General features: G+C 49.5%; 1 protein-coding gene across 1 annotated transcript in view; it reads right to left on the bottom strand.

Moving 5' to 3' along the window:
* Window positions 1–17,399, bottom strand: part of rasal2 (RAS protein activator like 2) — a 39,431-nt gene that overhangs the window by 9,525 nt on the left and 12,507 nt on the right. Inside the window, 7 exon segments of the mRNA XM_084481272.1 lie at window positions 338–482; window positions 1,863–2,007; window positions 2,356–2,910; window positions 3,764–3,862; window positions 4,584–4,737; window positions 8,854–8,966; window positions 11,400–11,506. Of these exon segments, the coding sequence (XP_084337398.1) occupies window positions 338–482; window positions 1,863–2,007; window positions 2,356–2,910; window positions 3,764–3,862; window positions 4,584–4,737; window positions 8,854–8,966; window positions 11,400–11,506 (1,318 nt within the window).

Below are 17,399 nucleotides of genomic sequence, written 5' to 3'. Positions count from 1 at the left end.
AGAGGGAGAGAGAGAGGGGGGGGGGACGCAGTACACAGACAACACATGAAGGAACACATGGAGTCACCAGCAATAACCAGAAACCTAATGAGTTTACAAGGGAAAAGACTGTTAGCATGTTAGCTTTGCAAGGCCAGCTCAGTGTGTGTGTATCAGTAGGAGTTGATGATCTTGCAGAAGGCCAGCTCAGTCAGTCAGTCAGTCAGTCAGTCAGTCAGTCAGTCAGTCAGTCAGTCAGTCAGTCAGTCAGTCAGTCAGTCAGTCAGTCAGTCAGTCAGTCAGTCAGTCAGTCAGTGTGTGTGTGTGTGTGCGTGTGTGTGTGTGTGTGTGTGTGTACCAGTAGGAGTTGATGATCTTGCAGAAGGCCAGCTCGCAGCACATCTTCAGGTTGCTCTGGTGCTCCGGCAGCTCTCCACTGGAGCAGCGACCCGGGTCCACCTCACAGTTCTCATCCGACTCATACAGAGCCTTGATGAACTCTCCTAGAGAGAGGGAGAGAGAAAGAGACGGGTAAGAGACAGACACCTAGACAAACTCTCCTAGAGAGAGGGAGAGAGAAAGAGACGGGTAAGAGACAGACACCTAGACAAACTCTTCTAGAGAGAGGGAGAGAGAAAGAGACGGGTAAGAGACAGACACCTAGACAAACTCTCCTAGAGAGAGGGAGAGAGAAAGAGACGGGTAAGAGACAGACACCTTGATGAACCCTCCTAGAGAGAGGGAGAGAGAAAGAGAGAGAAAGACGGGTTATAGACAAACATCTTGATGAATTCAGAGAGGGAGAGAGAAAGACGGGTTATAGACAAACATCTTGATGAACTCAGAGAGGGAGAGAGAAAGAGAGAAAGACGGGTTATAGACAAACATCTTGATGAACTCAGATAGGGAGAGAGAAAGAGACGGGTAAGAGACAGACACCTTTGAAGACGACATATCTGGCAACGCCTGGTGACGGATCCTTTGTGTCTGAATGTGGAAGCTTACAGATGTGTACTCTGTCCCTGGGCTCAGAGAACCTGACAAGGCTCAAACCGTGGCCACACTCTTTCCCACTCTCCTCATGCTACTGATCCAGAGCAGTTACTTAGCCGTTACTTAAGTATCTCCACATCTGAAAGGGGCTTCTAGGAGCAGCGAAGTGGACCAACTGCTCAGCATTCAGTCAACATCTAAATCCTTATCACAATCTTCATTCTAAACCGAATGTCAACGTAATCTTAAATCAAATCAAATCCAAAATCGGTTAACATGGTTCTAACGAAACCGACGTCCAAAGCCGACCCTCTAAACATCTTCTTAAACGCTCCGACAGGAAATTGTGACATCTTCCGCTGCCAAGCCGATCAATCAATCACTTTGATTGGCTCGGCTCCACGAGGCTTCTCTTCATGTCATGTCACCTCTGATACAACCACTAGCGGTGCCCGCTGGGAAACGATAGAGTGACATCATAATAAATAACCCTCTCTCTCGTCGATCAGAGAGTTCAGGTGGTTTCCTCTCCCAGGTAATCAATGCAGTATCAGGTAGGGATGCAGGCAGTCCATACTGGGGACCGGGGACAGATACTGGCCTAAAATGCTGTATCGGGTATCGTTGGCTGGAGTCTTTTTGCATAGCTCCAACACTCGTCCTTGCATCCCTCTTTCACACAACGTTCCTTAAATTGCTAAATCAAAACCGGCTTTTCAGCCGAAAGATAAAAATAAAATAAAAAGGCATCTCTACATCTCTAAAACGTTTGGAAAGGGGCTAGCCTAATATTAAGATATGTAGTTTAGGAAACTCGGATCGGTACTTGTTATCAGCCAATATGAGGAGGTTGCTGTCTATGAGGTTGTGCGGGTGGTGGCCCTGCTCACCCAGCGCGTCGTGCAGGTACTTCTGCCCCACCAGCTTCAGGTACTCCTCGATGGCCTTGGTGGCCAGCGTGTTCTCCCTGAAGATCAGCACGTCGTGGTCCGCACAGCGGTCCACCTCCGACATCACCAGGTCCGTCAGGAAGTCCTGCGCACACACACACACAGGAGCCACAGGAAACTCACAACACTGAGCAAAATATTAATCTAAGTACATGGTAAAGTACAGTAATTTATATTATGCTAGTTTACTATGCTACATATTAACACAATGCTAGTATAGGTGCTTGCTAGACCACGATGCTATTACACTGTGGTAGCTCTAGGTAGCTTATACAAGGGTAACATTATACCATGCTACACAGTAACCGCGTGCTAGCTCTATGTAGCCTCCTCGTTAGCTTTAAACCACGCCACACAGTCACACCGTGCTAGCTCTATGTAGCCTCCTCGTTAACATTAAACCATGCTACACAGTCACACCGTGCTAGCTCACCTTGGCGCGGCCGGTGCTCTGCAGGATGTGCACCAGGGCGCAGGCCATCTCCTCCTTGTTGCGCACGCTGATGACGGGCTCCAGCACGGAGCACATCATGCCGTAGTTGTTGGTGATGAACTCGGCAAACTCCTTGTACTGCTCCATGGGCAGGATGCTGATGCTCTGGTAGCGCGACTTGATGCGGATGGACGGCCCGCCCCCCTTGGCCTTGCTGGTGGTGGGCGTGCTCACCGGGTACCACTTCTCCACGAACTGCCGGCCCGTCACCGTGGAGACGGGGATGTTGACCAGCCCCACGTAGTTGTTCTTCTCCTTCTTCTTCTTCTTGTCGGCGTCGCGGTAGATGTGCACGGTGAGGCTGTGCACGGGCGGCAGGCTGGAGAAGTCAAAGTGCTCGCCCCAGAACAGGCTGTCATGGCGCATCTTGCTGGTGGTGCGGGCGTATAGCGTGTCGTCCAGACACAGCTCGCAGAAGTACTTCTTCTTGGCCGGGAGGTCCTTGGCCTCGATGATCCACAGGCGCAGCAGGTTCTCCACGCGCCGGCAGTTGTCCTGTCGGCCGGAAAACGTCCATACCGCTTAAAATGACAATCTCCCTTACAGGGTCGTTCCAGGGAGGTCCCACATGGCACCAGTCCTATGCTGACATGCATAGTACCTAGGGAGGTCCCACATGGCACCAGTCCTATGCTGACATGCATAGTACCTAGGAAGGTCCCACATGGCACCAGTCCTATGCTGACATGCATAGTACCTAGGAAGGTCCTGCGCAGCACCAGTCCTATGCTGACATGCCTAGTACCTAGGAAGGTCCTGCGCAGCACCAGTCCTATGCCAACATGCATAGTACCTAGTAAGGTACGACGTTGCGACGGTCCTATGCCAACATGTCGTTCCTTGCTCTCTCCTACGACCCAGTGCCCGCCTTCACTGTGCTGTCCATAAAGGACCAAATCCGACATTAAAACATACTAGACAAAAATGATCATGTTTAGGTCGTAAAGGGAAACCCTCATCGAATTGGTTCCATTTCCCTGATTCCATTCTGTTCTGGTGATCCTATTGACTCAATAATACATGTTCCAGATGTCTGTTCTCTGTGTGAAGGGTGATGTTTTGATTTGATTTCCTTTTGCAAAATGTATTGATTCAGTTTTATGTTTTTACAGATGTCTTCTTCCTAATACTCTTGTTCCTTCCTTCACCAACATCCATCTCATCCCTGATCAAGTTAAACCCACTTCAGCTACTATCGACAAAGAGGCTCTGTTTGTTTATCAGTGTTCTAGCTTTATTAGCATTCTGAATCACTCTCAAAATGGAGGACAGTTTCATTGCACCGACTCATGCTGTGTTGTTGGCACTGTATGCATACGATATCCTGTGTTTTCTAGACATCTCCTACCTTGTTGGGCTGGATGGTTCTCCTCAGGTTCTCCATCCATTTGTCCCTCTCAGACATGGACGTGCAGCTGAAACACTTGGTTCCTCCAGAGTAGGTCACCTGTCACCCAGAAACACGTGACTGTTAGTGTTATGCGTGTTATAATTTACTGTGCAATTAACCTGCAGCTAACGATCCACATACACCTAGCTGGTGACAGTACACAATGCACTGCACTCTTGAATACATCCCTTCTGGTTGTCAAGGCAAAGTCGATAGCTTTTCATTATATTTATTTTATCAGTTTGTACGTTTGTGAACGTACAAGTTTGTACGTTTGTATGGTACAGTAAAACCATACTACAGTAGAACAATCTCACAAAGCTCAAAGAGACTTACCTAAATAAATAAAAGTTAAATAAAAAGAATACATATAATATACCTGTGATTCTAAATTGTTCACCACACAGAACCCAACCATTCATTCTCCAGATGCGTTCCCCTTCAGCTAGAGAACACCTGTGTTCACGAGCGTGCCAGACTAACGAGTGAGGTACGCAGGTGAGGTACCGTCCCATTATGTACCTGCCCTGGGACCGCCAATGGAAAGTCAGCGCGTGAAGGGAGCAGAAAAACATAGCCTCACTACATTCACGCTCTGTATGCTTTGCTCCGTGGATACAATAGGATTGCAGTTGTTGTTTGCGTTGCAAATCCACTCTGTGTGTGCTCTGGGGGTTAATGCCCTTTGTACATTGTCCTCTGAACAAATAATCAAAATTGAAGGAAACTGAACAAAACCAAACTGAAGGTCCAGCGGGGCCAGGAAACGGAGTGGTACCTCGAAGCAGAACTCCTGCCCCAGGATGCTGCTGTGCAGGGGTTTGATGTACACGTGGTCCTCCATGGCCAGGTCCAGAGCCTCCACGGCACTCCCAGGGCTCAGCAGAGACTCATGGGACGAGGTCTCCTTCAGTTTGGGCAGCGCCCGCGACCTGCAACACCACACCACACCACCGCCGGTTAGGACCAGGCACACAACAACACAACGTAGTACCAGGCCAGAGACCGAGGCGGAGCTGGTCCACACCAGAGGCCCCACGACATGCTAGAATCGGACAGGGACAATAAACTTTAGTTTATTGGCGCTGTGGCGCTGGTCGACACCACTGGAGGAAGACGAGAGGAGAGGAAGCCGAGACGAGTCGGGAGGAGTAGTAGCGAGGGAGAGGCTAAGAAAAAAGTGTCTCCTGGTCACCAAACAAAACTCGACAACTCTACTTTAGTGGTCAGAAGCAAGAGACGGCAGCAATACCTACGAAAAACAAGTGCAGAGCCAGGAGTACGACGCTCCCCAGAGCATCACAGCGTATCCCACGGCAACCTCCTCCTCCTGCTGGCGCCACTGGGAGACCACGTCTCCCACCTCCCGCCCGCCCACCCCCTGCGGTGCTCTGCTCCTCCTGTCAGGACCCCCTCTCAGAGCCTCCAGCAGGACACGGTGCCTCAACCTCCTGCTCTCATCTGCTGCCTCCAGCACCGCTCCTCCAGTAAACAAGCCCATCGGCAGGCCAATCACGCGCACCCGCGGGGGGTGGTTACCATGGGGATCGACCCAGCTGGGAAACAGATGCTAGGCGGTGGGATGTGACGTGCAGGTGAAGCACACCCGGGGATGTTCACCTGACTAACGAGGCTGGACTAAGACTGAACACACCTGGGAATGACTGACAACTCTGAACTGGTCCTGCTGTGTTGTTATGATGGGAACTATTGAAGTGTTGGGATGAGCCAGCAATAACCACTGCCTTATCTGCTTGTGATGTCACGTAAACACAATTAAGGCACTGAGGTCAAACTAACTAGACTGATTCAAACTTAGAACTGACAACTGACCAAAACAGAACCTACTTCATCAACCCAACACAACTAAACTGACATTAACTAAAGCAAGCCAACTGATTGAAACTAACTTAGTCAACAAACACCAACCAAACCATCTCAAATCAAACAAAATCAAACAGAACCAATAACTAACTTGTTTTTGTCGTAGCATCAGCATCTGGATTATGTAATGTGGGATTAGTGTCAGAGCAACACACACACACACACACACACACACACACACACACACACACACACACACACACACACACACACACACACACACACACACACACACACACACACACACACACACACACACACACACACACGGCTACTGCTGTATTCTCTGTATACCTCCTCTGATGTATGAACTTCCTGCTCCGCCCGACGCCGCTGTGGCGAGGGGAGGCGGGATTTAAGAGGACCCCACCCCTCTGTGTCCTGCGACATTGTCTCTGCTAGCAGCGAGAGGTCGGGCGACAGCCCTGAATGCACAACCTCCTGTGTGCCCGGCCCAGATCACCAGTAGCGAGGGGAGAGATCCCTGCATGCACATTAGACCTCCTGCATCCCTGGTCCAGATTACTACAGACAAAAACCCTCAAAACTAGATGGACTCAGGAGAACACACACGTGCACAATACATCCATCCATCCATCCATCCATTAATCCCTATACCCATTTATCTATCCAATCATCTCTCTCTCTGTCTATGTGTCTCTCTCTCTCTCTGTCTGTCCATCTGTGTGGTTCTCTCGCTCTCCCATATCATTCCAGCCATGTATCGATCTCTCTATCTTTAGCGGTCTATTTGTCTTGAACTATCTATCCGTCTGTCATCCATCCATCCAGGTCATCAACTACTGTTGTCTGTGTTGACGTGTGGTTGTCATGGTGCTGTATCTAATGGGAGGGGGGGGGGGGGGGGATGCTGGGCCCGGTCCGGTACGTCCGGCTGCATTAAGACAGAAACCTGATCTGGTCTGCTGCAAAGAGAAGGACGCACTTCTACTGCTACCGAGACACACACAAACAGGCATACACACACACACACACACCTATATCCGCATCAACAGAACCTCTAACTCAATGCAACAATCTGCAGCTCACTTAGCATAACCAGCGGTACCAACTCTCAGACTCGGCTGACCAAGCTCCAACAGTACTGACCCCAGCCCCTAACCCAACAGCAAGAACAGGAACCAGGAATGGAGCTCAGCACGAGTCGGCCCGGTTCTGGCCAAACCTAACCCCCCTGTCCCCCCTCCAGTGCCAAGCTACTGGTGCTACACAGAACCACATCTCACTGATGTCCCCATCATACTCCCAACTGCCGCACACGCACAGACAGACACACAGGGTCCTACCTGAGGGACAGCTGGGCGTTGCGAGCCCTCCTCAGCAGAGAGGAAGTAGCCTCCATCACACACTGCTGCTACACACACACTGCTGCCGCAGGCACTCACTCAGAGAGAGACACACTCAAAGAGAGATAGAGACTCAAACACACACTGACGCGCAGAGCGAGAGAGAGAGAGAGAGAGAGAGAGAGAGAGAGAGAGAGAGAGAGAGAGAGAGAGAGAGAGAAAGGGGGAGAGACCTTAGATCGCAGCTACCGGAGAGCATTATCCATCCATCTGACATGCTCTCTCTCTCTACCTTTCTGCCTCTGTATGTGAAACACACACACACACACACACACACACACACACTAAACAGGACTGCGTGCCAGTGATGGACTAGCTCTGTTGTTTCTACAATTATCTGCCGCCCGTCAGATCATAAAACTTGCCTCCACCCCAGAATGCCCCACCCCACTACCTGCCCTGAGATGACCTCCGTCATGCCTGTGACAGATGAACACAGAGGAGGTCCCACAGAGGTCACACAGAGACACAGAAGCCTGGGTTGTAGATTCAAGACAGAAGCACTCTGGGTGGCCAGTGTTGCTAAAGTAATATTTAAACATAATGTTGATTTATTTATCTCTTTATTCATAAAAACGTTTTCACCAGGTTAGTCCTGGGTTCTTTGATTTGAATATTAATATTAATAATGAATTAGTATTATTCGATTAAGCTTTGGTTTTATCCACAGCAACTTTGGGTTCGAACACGGAACATTTCGGTTAGGTTCGAGAGACTAAAAAGTAACTTCCGCACAAGATCAAGGCTGGCTTGTTTGTGGCTGATTGAGTAAAGTGTTCCTCCTGTTGAGAGGAAATAACATCCTGGCTTCAGACCAGCAATGGCGAACCAGGAGCCTCTTCCTTTGTCATCAGCTAACGAACAGGAAGTGGAGCAGGAAATTAAACTTCAACTTCCTCTACAGTGACGTACCAGTTATCAAACAAGAAACTTTCTAATTACCACAAGATCCTCTCTATATGTCTTGCTCATTATCGCTCCTCCTCCCTCTCCCTGGCTTTCTTTACAATTATCGTTCTCCCTCTCTCTGAGTCTTTGTTGAGCTCTCTCGCCCTTACTCTTCACCTTAATTGACATCCAATAGCGCGTTTGCTGCCAAATATGGATCTGATGGGAAAAGTGTGATTACAGCAGTGAAACAAACGAGCTTCGTTAACGAAGAGGCGGTGCCGCATCCCAACAGCATTTAACTTCCTGTTTAGGGGCAGACCCTGAGAAAAGGAGCCATGTGACCTGATTGGATGAGAGCGGGAGCACCCTCTGCAGTCAGCTGGGTTATGATTGGTTAGAATGTTACCTTGTTATTTTCCTGCTCATCCTTGTCGATGCAAACTCAGACCAGAATGTGTTTCAGGGGAAGTTAGGATGATACGATTGCAGGTCAAATAGAATAACGAATGAAATGTTGTCTCTCAACATTTCCGCATGGATGCGTGTCAGGCATGTACCGGGTGTGTATTGGATGTGTGTCCTGCGTGTACCGGGTGTGTATTGGATGTGTGTCCGGCGTGTACCGGGTGTGTATTGGATGTGTGTCCGGCGTGTACCGGGTGTGTATTGGATGTGTGTCCTGCGTGTACCGGGTGTGTATTGGATGTGTGTCCTGCGTGTACCGGGTGTGTATTGGATGTGTGTCAGGCGTGTACCGGGTGTGTATTGGATGTGTGTCAGGCGTGTACCGGGTGTGTATTGGATGTGTGTCAGGTGTGTACCGGGTGTGTATTGGATGTGTGTCCTGCGTGTACCGGGCGTGTATTGGATGTGTGTCAGGCGTGTACCGGGCGTGTTTTGGGGTACCTGTCTGGCTCAGCGGGTCTCAGTGACGGGAGTCTGAAGCTGGTGTTGCGGTCCAGTTTGGTCTGGCTCCGGGTCCTCTTGATGGAGCCCTTCAGACGTTTACTGAAGAAACCCTGGAGGAGGAGGAGGCAGAAGAGGAGGAGGAGGAGGTGGTGGCAGAAGAGGAGGAGGTGGAAGCAGAGGGGAGGGGGGGGGATAGCGGAGGAGAGGGGGAGGAAGAGGGATGAGGTGGAGAAGAGGGGTGAGGTGGGAGGAGGGAGAGCAGAGGGGGCAGGAGAAGAGGGGTTAGAAAGAGAGAGGAGGAAGAGAAAGAGGAGGGAGGGGGGGGAGGAGAAGAGAGGTGAGGAAGAGGGAGGAGGCAGAGAAGAGGGGTCTCTTTGTCCCCATCTCTTATTCTGACTCTTGAATTGTATGCTTCTAGAATGTTTCACTGTGACTTTCTAACCACTGACTTTGTCAAGTGTCTTTGAGCAGAATGAAAAGTGATCTATAAATAACATGAATTATAAGCACAAAACCTACTGTGTAACTATTAATACTACCCTAGATAGTACTCCATGTATGACATTACACCTTGTAGTACAAACATACAGGCCGGCAGACCCAGAGAGAGAGAGGCAGACAGACAAACACGTGCCTGACAGACAGACCGTTTTCTAACAACTAGGCCATTGTTGAAAAGTAGAGCACAATACATCTGGGGATAGGTGTGTGTGTGTGTGTGTAACTTTATTGTTTTACCTAGGAGGTGAACCAGAATAATTACCGTTATGACTCACACTGGCGCTACTGATGTCCCTGTGGTGTGTGTGTGTGCCAGTCTGTACGGTAGAGCTGTTAATACTGTAGTATTACTGCAGTATTCTAGTAGTATGGGAGTACTGTGTAACATACTGTGCTACTATTGTAGTACTATGTTAGTATTATTTAAGTTAATACTGTAGTATTATGCTTGTACTATGTTAGTAATACGGTGCTCTGTTAGTACTGAGGTACTTTATTAGTCTGCCTTGTCCCTGTGCGTGTGTGTGAGTCAATCTGTGTGTGTGAGCCTCAGTATGTACTGACTGTGCCATTATGTTAATGTGGAGTGTATTCTACCAGTACGACCTGCAGTGAGATTGCTTTTGCGTGGTCTTGTGTGAGTGATGAGGCTGGTTTGTAGATAGGAAGTGGTAGATAACCCTAAAATGGTAATCCATCCTGTGGTTGCATGATGGGAGTGCAGTCTGTGTCTGTGTGTGTGTCTGTGTGTGTGTGTGTGTGTGTGTGTGTGTGTGTGTGTGTGTGTGTGTGTGTGTGTGTGTGTGTGTGTGTGTGTGTGTGTGTGTGTGTGTGTGCGTGCGTTTGTGTATGTGTCTGGTTATGTATGTGTCTGGTTATGTGTGTGTCTGGCTGTGTATATGGCTGTGTGTGTGTGTGTGTGTGTGTGTGTGTGTGTGTGTGTGTGTATATGGCTGTGTGTGTGTGTGTGTGTGTGTGTGTGTGTGTGTGTGTGTGTGTGTGTGTGTGTGTGTGTGTGTGTGTGTGTGTGTGTGTATATGGCTGTGTGTGTGTGTGTGTGTGTGTGTCTGGCTGTGTGTGTGTGTGTGTGTCTGTGTGTATATGGCTGTGTGTGTGTGTGTGTGTGTGTGTGTGTGTGTGTGTGTCTGTGTGTGTCTGTGTGTGTGTGTGTGTGTGTGTGTGTGTGTGTGTGTGTGTGTGTGTGTGTGTGTGTGTGTGTGTGTGTGTGTGTGTGTGTGTGTGTATATGGCTGTGTATGTGTGTGTGTGTGTGTGTGTGTATATGGCTGTGTATGTGTGTGTGTGTGTGTGTGTGTGTGTGTGTGTGTGTGTGTGTGTGTGTGTGTGTGTGTGTGTGTGGCTGTGTGTGTGTGTGTGTGTGTGTGTGTGTGTGTCTGGGTGCGTGTTCATGTTCCTATGATTGAATTTCAACTGTAACTGCAGCACCAGACATACTGAATCAAGCGTCTCCAGAAGCTTCTAGAGACACAGACCCAACCGGGCCGATCCGCTGGCATAACCCGATAAAACACTAAACATGAAGTCACAGAGACGCCGGTTCAATACCAGCGGGCAGTCAATTGAAACATTTTCTGCTCTCTCTCCCTGCCTCTCTATAAACGTGGGTGTCTCTCCACCCTCGTTGCGGGCCGTTTAGCATAAAGCCCCAGCAGAGTCAGGTTCTGAATCTTGATTCCTACGTATCGAGATATAACGCCGGCAAACACGACTAAATAAAAGTCCAACGCAGAGCGCAGTGAGAGACGGTCATCCTCATTGATGACTATGTTTCTTTTATATCATATTGGTACTAGTTTGGTTTGGGTGCTGGTATGGTCATTGTACCGGTGATACTGGTAAACTAACTGGTATGGTAGTTGTGCTGGTTTGATGTATTGGTAATGTCATTGTACCATCATTGTAGTGGTGGAACTGGTAAAGGAGCTGGTGTTGGTACTGGTATAGTTATTGTAGTGCTGATGTCGTTCTGGTTAACAAACTGGTATGGTAGTTGTACTGGTGTTGGAAATGGTAGATACTCACTGGTACTTTGAAGGGGGATGAATTGGGGTTGTCAACGGCAACACTCTTCTCTGAACCCCCCAAGCCGGAGATGCTCCTCCGTCTTGGAGAACACTCCGAAGAAACTTCTTGAGAGAGAGGGAGTGGGAGAGAGAGGACACTTGTCATTTATAATAAGGTCTGCAAGGAATGAATAAGTCTTTCAACATTGGTGCGGTGAAGAAGAGGCAGACAGACAGACCAATCGACAGGCTGACATACAGACGGACAGACAGAGACGAGAGGACAGACAGGCAGATGACATTGCACATCAGTAGGAGCGTGGGCCCGCGGTGGAGATATCTTCTTTTGGGCCGCAGTGGATATGGTGTGCTTAGGATTTGGTTAGCCCTTCAGTTAACATAACTGCTATTACTAGTACAGGTCTCGATGCCATCTTTCATTCCTTGCCGTCAGGCAAAAAATTATATTATTGAAAAATGTATCATGATAATTACCTAATAATGTGCTGGTGCTGTTAGCGCAAATCTAGCAGGTGTTTAGCACAAGTCTGTCTGGAGTTTAGCTGGTGCTTTTAACAGGTGTTTAGCTTAAGTCCAGCTGGTGTTTAGATGATGCTGTGAGCAAGTGTTTAGTTAAAGTCAAGATGGTGCTGTTAGCTGGTGTGTAGCTGTTAGCCTGTGCTAACAGCTACGCTGTTGAGCTGATGATGTTGGCCGATGTTTAATAGCAGTAGTTAGCTGGTGCTTTGCAGGGTCTGTTAGCTATTGTGCAATTCTGTTCAGCTGGCGAATGAGGGAATGTGATTCTTCAGTTTAAGTAGCACCATTAGCAGATATTTGGCCGCTAGCTGTTGTGTAGCTGCTGCCGCTATTTGGCGCTAGTAGCTGCCGTTCAGCCGATGTAGAACGTAAAGCAACACTCCGCATGGATCCTCCCTGCTGCTATTTCTGCCTTTCCTGTCAGGAGACCACGGCTAAGTGTGTCAAGGTCATCTGTGTAGCCCAGACGCCCGGCCCGAAACCAATTCCCCACCCCCACCCCGGTCGTGGGGCCCCTGAGCAAGACAATCTATCGGCTGGCAACTCAATCAATATGACCTCTGCAGTCCCCTTGACAGGTAAGGGACAGGGAGGGGGTGGGGGGGGGGCGGGGAAAGCAGAACAGACAGATGAGACCCCCAAACAGCCGCACCATCATTAGCCACCCCAGTCCTCCACAGCCAGGTTTGGGGGAGGGGGGCAGCATTACAAACAACAGTGTGCGAGTGGTGTGGTAGAATCCAGGAAACCAGGCTGTGCACAGGGACCCAGGGATGGAAGGCAAGTAGTATTGATTGGTGAACGTTTTTCCATTTTTGAAATCCAGTCTAAGTGCTGGCTGGGCCTCTCTAGCTGGGCACCTTCCTGCCCAGGGTTGTATTTCTGGTTCTGGCTCTGGTTCTACTGGTTGTGGTCCTACTGGGTCTGGTTCTACTGGTTGTGGTCCTACTGGGTCTGGTTCTCGTCCAGGATAAGTGTTCGTGTCTGGGCAAGGCTCCAGGACCGTATCGATCCAGGGGTCTAAATTTAGTCTGCCGGTTCTTCCTTGGAGCCGAGGGAAGGGCCGGGATGTCTGGGCTGGGAGGGTTGACCTGAACACTCCTCCTCCTCCTCCTCCTCCTCCTCCTCCTCCTCCTCCTCCTCCTCCTCCTCCGGTGGTGGTGGTGGTGGTACCGCTGGTACCCAACGCTTTCACTCTCCCAGGGGCTCTTCGACTTTTTCATCCCGGGACCTCAAAGGATTTCCCCAAGGATTTTGTGGGTCAGGTGGGCCCAGCCACCGAACACTGTGAACCCTTGGGAGCACGCCGGACTAGGTGGTCCTTGCGTTATGGTTCCGAGGGTTGCCCGGCCTCGACCCACCTCCGACTGGCGTGCTCAAGGTTTGATGTTTCTTTGGGATACCTTCTAGTGTACGACTAGAGGTCGGGGAGCACTCTCCTGCCGGAGACGCAGCCGGGCAGAAACATGCAAGAGATTTACGGCAAGAGTTCACGGCAGGACGATGGAGGAGCAGCCTCATGAAAATATGGAGCCTCAGGTGGCGTTTGTGCTGAACACTGCATGCATCAGGATGCAGCAGCCAGGACACAGAAGCTACGACCTCATGCACACAGTGCCACGTTTATCGCCCCCAGAGAGAGAGCGAAAGAGAGAGCGAGAGAGAGAGAGAGAGAGAGAGAGAGAGAGAGAGAGAGAGAGAGAGAGATAGAGATAAAGAGGCAGAGAGAGACAGAGGGCAGAGCAGAGAGCAGACAGAGAGAGAGCGACAGAGGGAGAGAAAGAGACGGCAGAGGAGTAGACAGAGAGAGAGAGAGAGGGGGAGAGAGACAGAGAGAGGGCAGAGAGCAGAGAGAGAAACTAACAGCAGAGACACAACAGAGAGAGGGGGAGGGACCCTTGTGGTTTGTCCCATACTGCCATGCCTGCATCCAGGACATGCACACAGACTGCTCAGGCATGACTAGTCGACCAGTTAGTCAGGATACTGACAATGACACGAGAGAGTGAGGGAGATATTTGTAGAGAATAGAGCGAGAGTTGGAGTGATGGGAGAAGGCAGAGAGAGGTTGAGGAAGACACAGGACGAGTTGGAGACGGCAATGAGATAGAGCTACAGATGGAGGATGAGAGACACAAGAGGGTGACTGAGTCATAGGGTCTAGAGAGAGAGAGAGACAGAGGGTGCAAGCAAGTGAAGAGGATGAGGGGGAGACATAAAGAGAGATAAGATTATGATAGAAAGACCAGCGGATGAGACAGAAAAAGACAGATGACCGAGACAGAGAGAAATAGAGAGACAGGGAGAGACAGACAGAGAGAGACAGAGAGACAGGCAGAGAGAGAGAGAGAGAGAGAGAGACAGACAGAGAAAGGGTACCTCGGTCACAGCTGTTCCCCATCATCTGAGGAGAGACGGACAGAGAGTGGTGCGTGATTGGCTAGTCCCAGTGTCCCGCACAAGTCAGGCGAGGGGCCAGTCCTGCGTGCGAGGGGTCTCTGAGACCCCGACCGGCTTGTGTACCAGAGAATCCTGCTGCCGTGGTCCCCACATCCCGCCTCCACCTCCACCTCCTCCTGTACCACTCTCTCGCTGCTCTCTCTCCAACTCCCTCTCCCTCCAGCTCTCCATTCAGCAGTAATTCTAACCCTCCTGCTACCTCGCTCCTCTCTCTCCCTCGCTCCCCCGCTATCGCTCTTCCGCTGTCTCTCTCCCGCTATCTCTCTTCCCTCTCTCTCTCTCTCTCTCTCTCTCTCTCTCTCTCTCTCTTTATCTCCCTCACTCTGCTGTTGGCTGAGGGGACTTTACCGCATTTATTCAATCAATTACTGGAACAGTACTATGCCCTGCTCCTCCTCTCTACTCCTCCTCTCTCCTCCTCTCTCCTCCTCGCTCTGGGTCTCTGACTGCAGAACTGTGCGTGCACTCGTTCTGTTGCTCTCCCTCGACCCGCCTCCTCCCTCTCTCTCTCTCTCTCTCTCTCCTTCTAGCTCTCTTTCTCCCTGTGTAGCTCTCCCCTTTTTTTTCAGCGTCTCTCCTCCTGTGTGCCGATCTTTCTCTCTCACTTACTCCTACTCCCTCCCCTCTCATTCTCTCTCTTCTCCCCTGCCGTCCCCTCTCTCTCTCTTTCCCCCTACCTTCCCCCCTCTCCCTCTCTCTCTCTCTGCAGCTGAGTTGCGGTGGACCTCAGTCGACCGACACGCAGACAAGCAGGACTAGCGAATGCTTACTGATGATAACTTCCTGTCCGGTTCTGATGTGGGATGCCCGGGGTATCCAGACCCAGCTACACTCCCTCTGCTGAAGATGGTATGTGTGTGTGTGTGTGTGTGTGTGTGTGTGTGTGTGTGTGTGTGTGTGTGTGTGTGTGTGTGTGTGTGTGTGTGTGTGTGTGTGTGTGTGTGGGGGGGGGGGGGGTACAGTGCAGCATCAGGTAGCTAGTTTATCAGCTACTAGTTTGGCAGCTTGGTCCGGTGGTCCTCAGAATATTGCTGACGGATCACAATCTCTCCATCACTTAAGCCCCGCCTCACAAACCCCCAATGTCAAGCACCGTCAGCCCATCTGATTGGCTGGGGACCAGGGGAGTTCATTGGGAGAACCAATCAGAACACGGTGTGAGCGTGAGCCAACACTAAAGCCAAGTTTATTGGTGATGTATTTGGGAACAAGCGATTGAACAGTACAATTAAATAGAAACTATTGGACGCAGCCAGTTGGGTGTTTATGTAAGGACCTGAGTGAGAACAGGCTTCTCCCTCGTTAAGATGAATTCATTAATTAGGCCGGTGGAACCACAGGACCAGAAACAGCTGGCCTCAGCAGAATAGAACCACCAGCCTCCAGTGCTACCCCACCTCCCCTCCTTAACGGGACTCACTGACGTGCTGGGTGGGTAAGTATGTACTATGTATTATGGTAAATGAACTATAATAATAGTCATTTTAATGAATATTCCATTAGTCATTTAGCAGATGCTTTTATGCGACTCACAGGAGAGAGTTCAGATACTGGTCATTAATGAGCAGGTATGAGTAATGGCATCTTTGCTCTAGGATGCCTGCAGGTAGCAAAGTCATCAGGGATCGACCCCGGTTGCTTTCAACTGGGAGTTAACAACACCATCCTGACCCCGGCATTTGTGTAACAAACCCCAAACTAGACAGTTATTCCTTCATTATTGGCCTGGTGGGCCACCAGGACACAGATGGTGAAAATGATGTATGAGAGAAAAGCTGAGATGAAAGGAGAGGAGACCTCATCAGGGCACCTCTAACACGTCTCCCTGCTGTGGTACCATCAGAGTTAACCAGCTGCATCAGCAGCCCCTCATCAGCGTATCTCCAACACGTCTTACAACTGCGGTACTATCAAAGTAAATGTTGAAGGATAAAACCAGCTGAGCGGAGCCGTGTCCAAATGACGGTATTATCATCACCAACGTTTGAAATAAGTTGGTGTCATAAAATCCATGAAATATTCATGTTATGTCTCTTAATGTGTGTTTTTGTGGGCCTGTCTATCAATGTTTTGTTTAGCAGACAACTACTGAAGTTCCCTCACAGCAAGGATAATCAATTATTCATACTCCATTTTCCTATATTCTAGATCATTTATGACATCTATTTTTTCCCCACCTTGTGCAGGCTACAGAAAGAGCGGAGGATTCTGGGTAATTGAGTATTTTTTTAACCAAGGGATGTGGGATTTAATAACACAGACAAGGCCATCCTCGTCGCTACATTGCCCTCAGAAGACACTTTTAACTTTTAGCGCGCGCACACACACACACACACACACACACACCCCATCACTGTAACCATATACGTGCCCAACCCTCATGCAACTGTGATTGAACTCACTCCTTTGTTCGGGTGGTTGTTTGTTTGTTAGTCAGGCATCCCATAATACTGTCTGGTTTGTATAAGAGCGCTGGTATCCAAGCGTGGGATTAACATGGGTGGATGCGTCTCTGTAGGAGTATGAATGGACATGATGTCACAAGGAAGGAATGCATGGAATTTTAAACGGGCCAATGGCAGAGCTCCAATGTAGGCACCTGTCATGCAGTGGCTACAACCATCTGAAAAATGGAAGTCCAAGTGTAAACAATCCACATATCTATGGAGGTTCACAAGCAGGTTAGGGGTTTGATTCCCTGTGAGGATGTTGGAGCAAGGCATTGTCTGGGGAATCTGTTGTTCCAGCAAAGTGTAGTTACCTTTTATAACTAGTACATTCCAGGGACACAAGAGACTCGAAGATAAACAACAAGTTGAAATACTCAGTTAATAATAAAAGACAACAAAAGTACTTGTGAAGCTGTCCATCTTATGTTAAGTCAACTCACTGTACCAGACATACCCGTTGAATCACAATTCTGCAGCAGACTAGGCTGGACCAGAAATGTTTATTTTGACGGACCCACCTGCTAACGAAGCCTTACATTGTACTTAAATGAAACGGTCATTGTCACAGC

The sequence above is a fragment of the Micromesistius poutassou genome (genome assembly GCF_964030765.1).
Source record: "Micromesistius poutassou genome assembly, chromosome: 16".
Classification (NCBI taxonomy): domain Eukaryota; kingdom Metazoa; phylum Chordata; class Actinopteri; order Gadiformes; family Gadidae; genus Micromesistius; species Micromesistius poutassou.
Note: the sequence above shows the minus strand (reverse complement) of the source record. Positions and strands in the feature narration are given on the sequence as shown.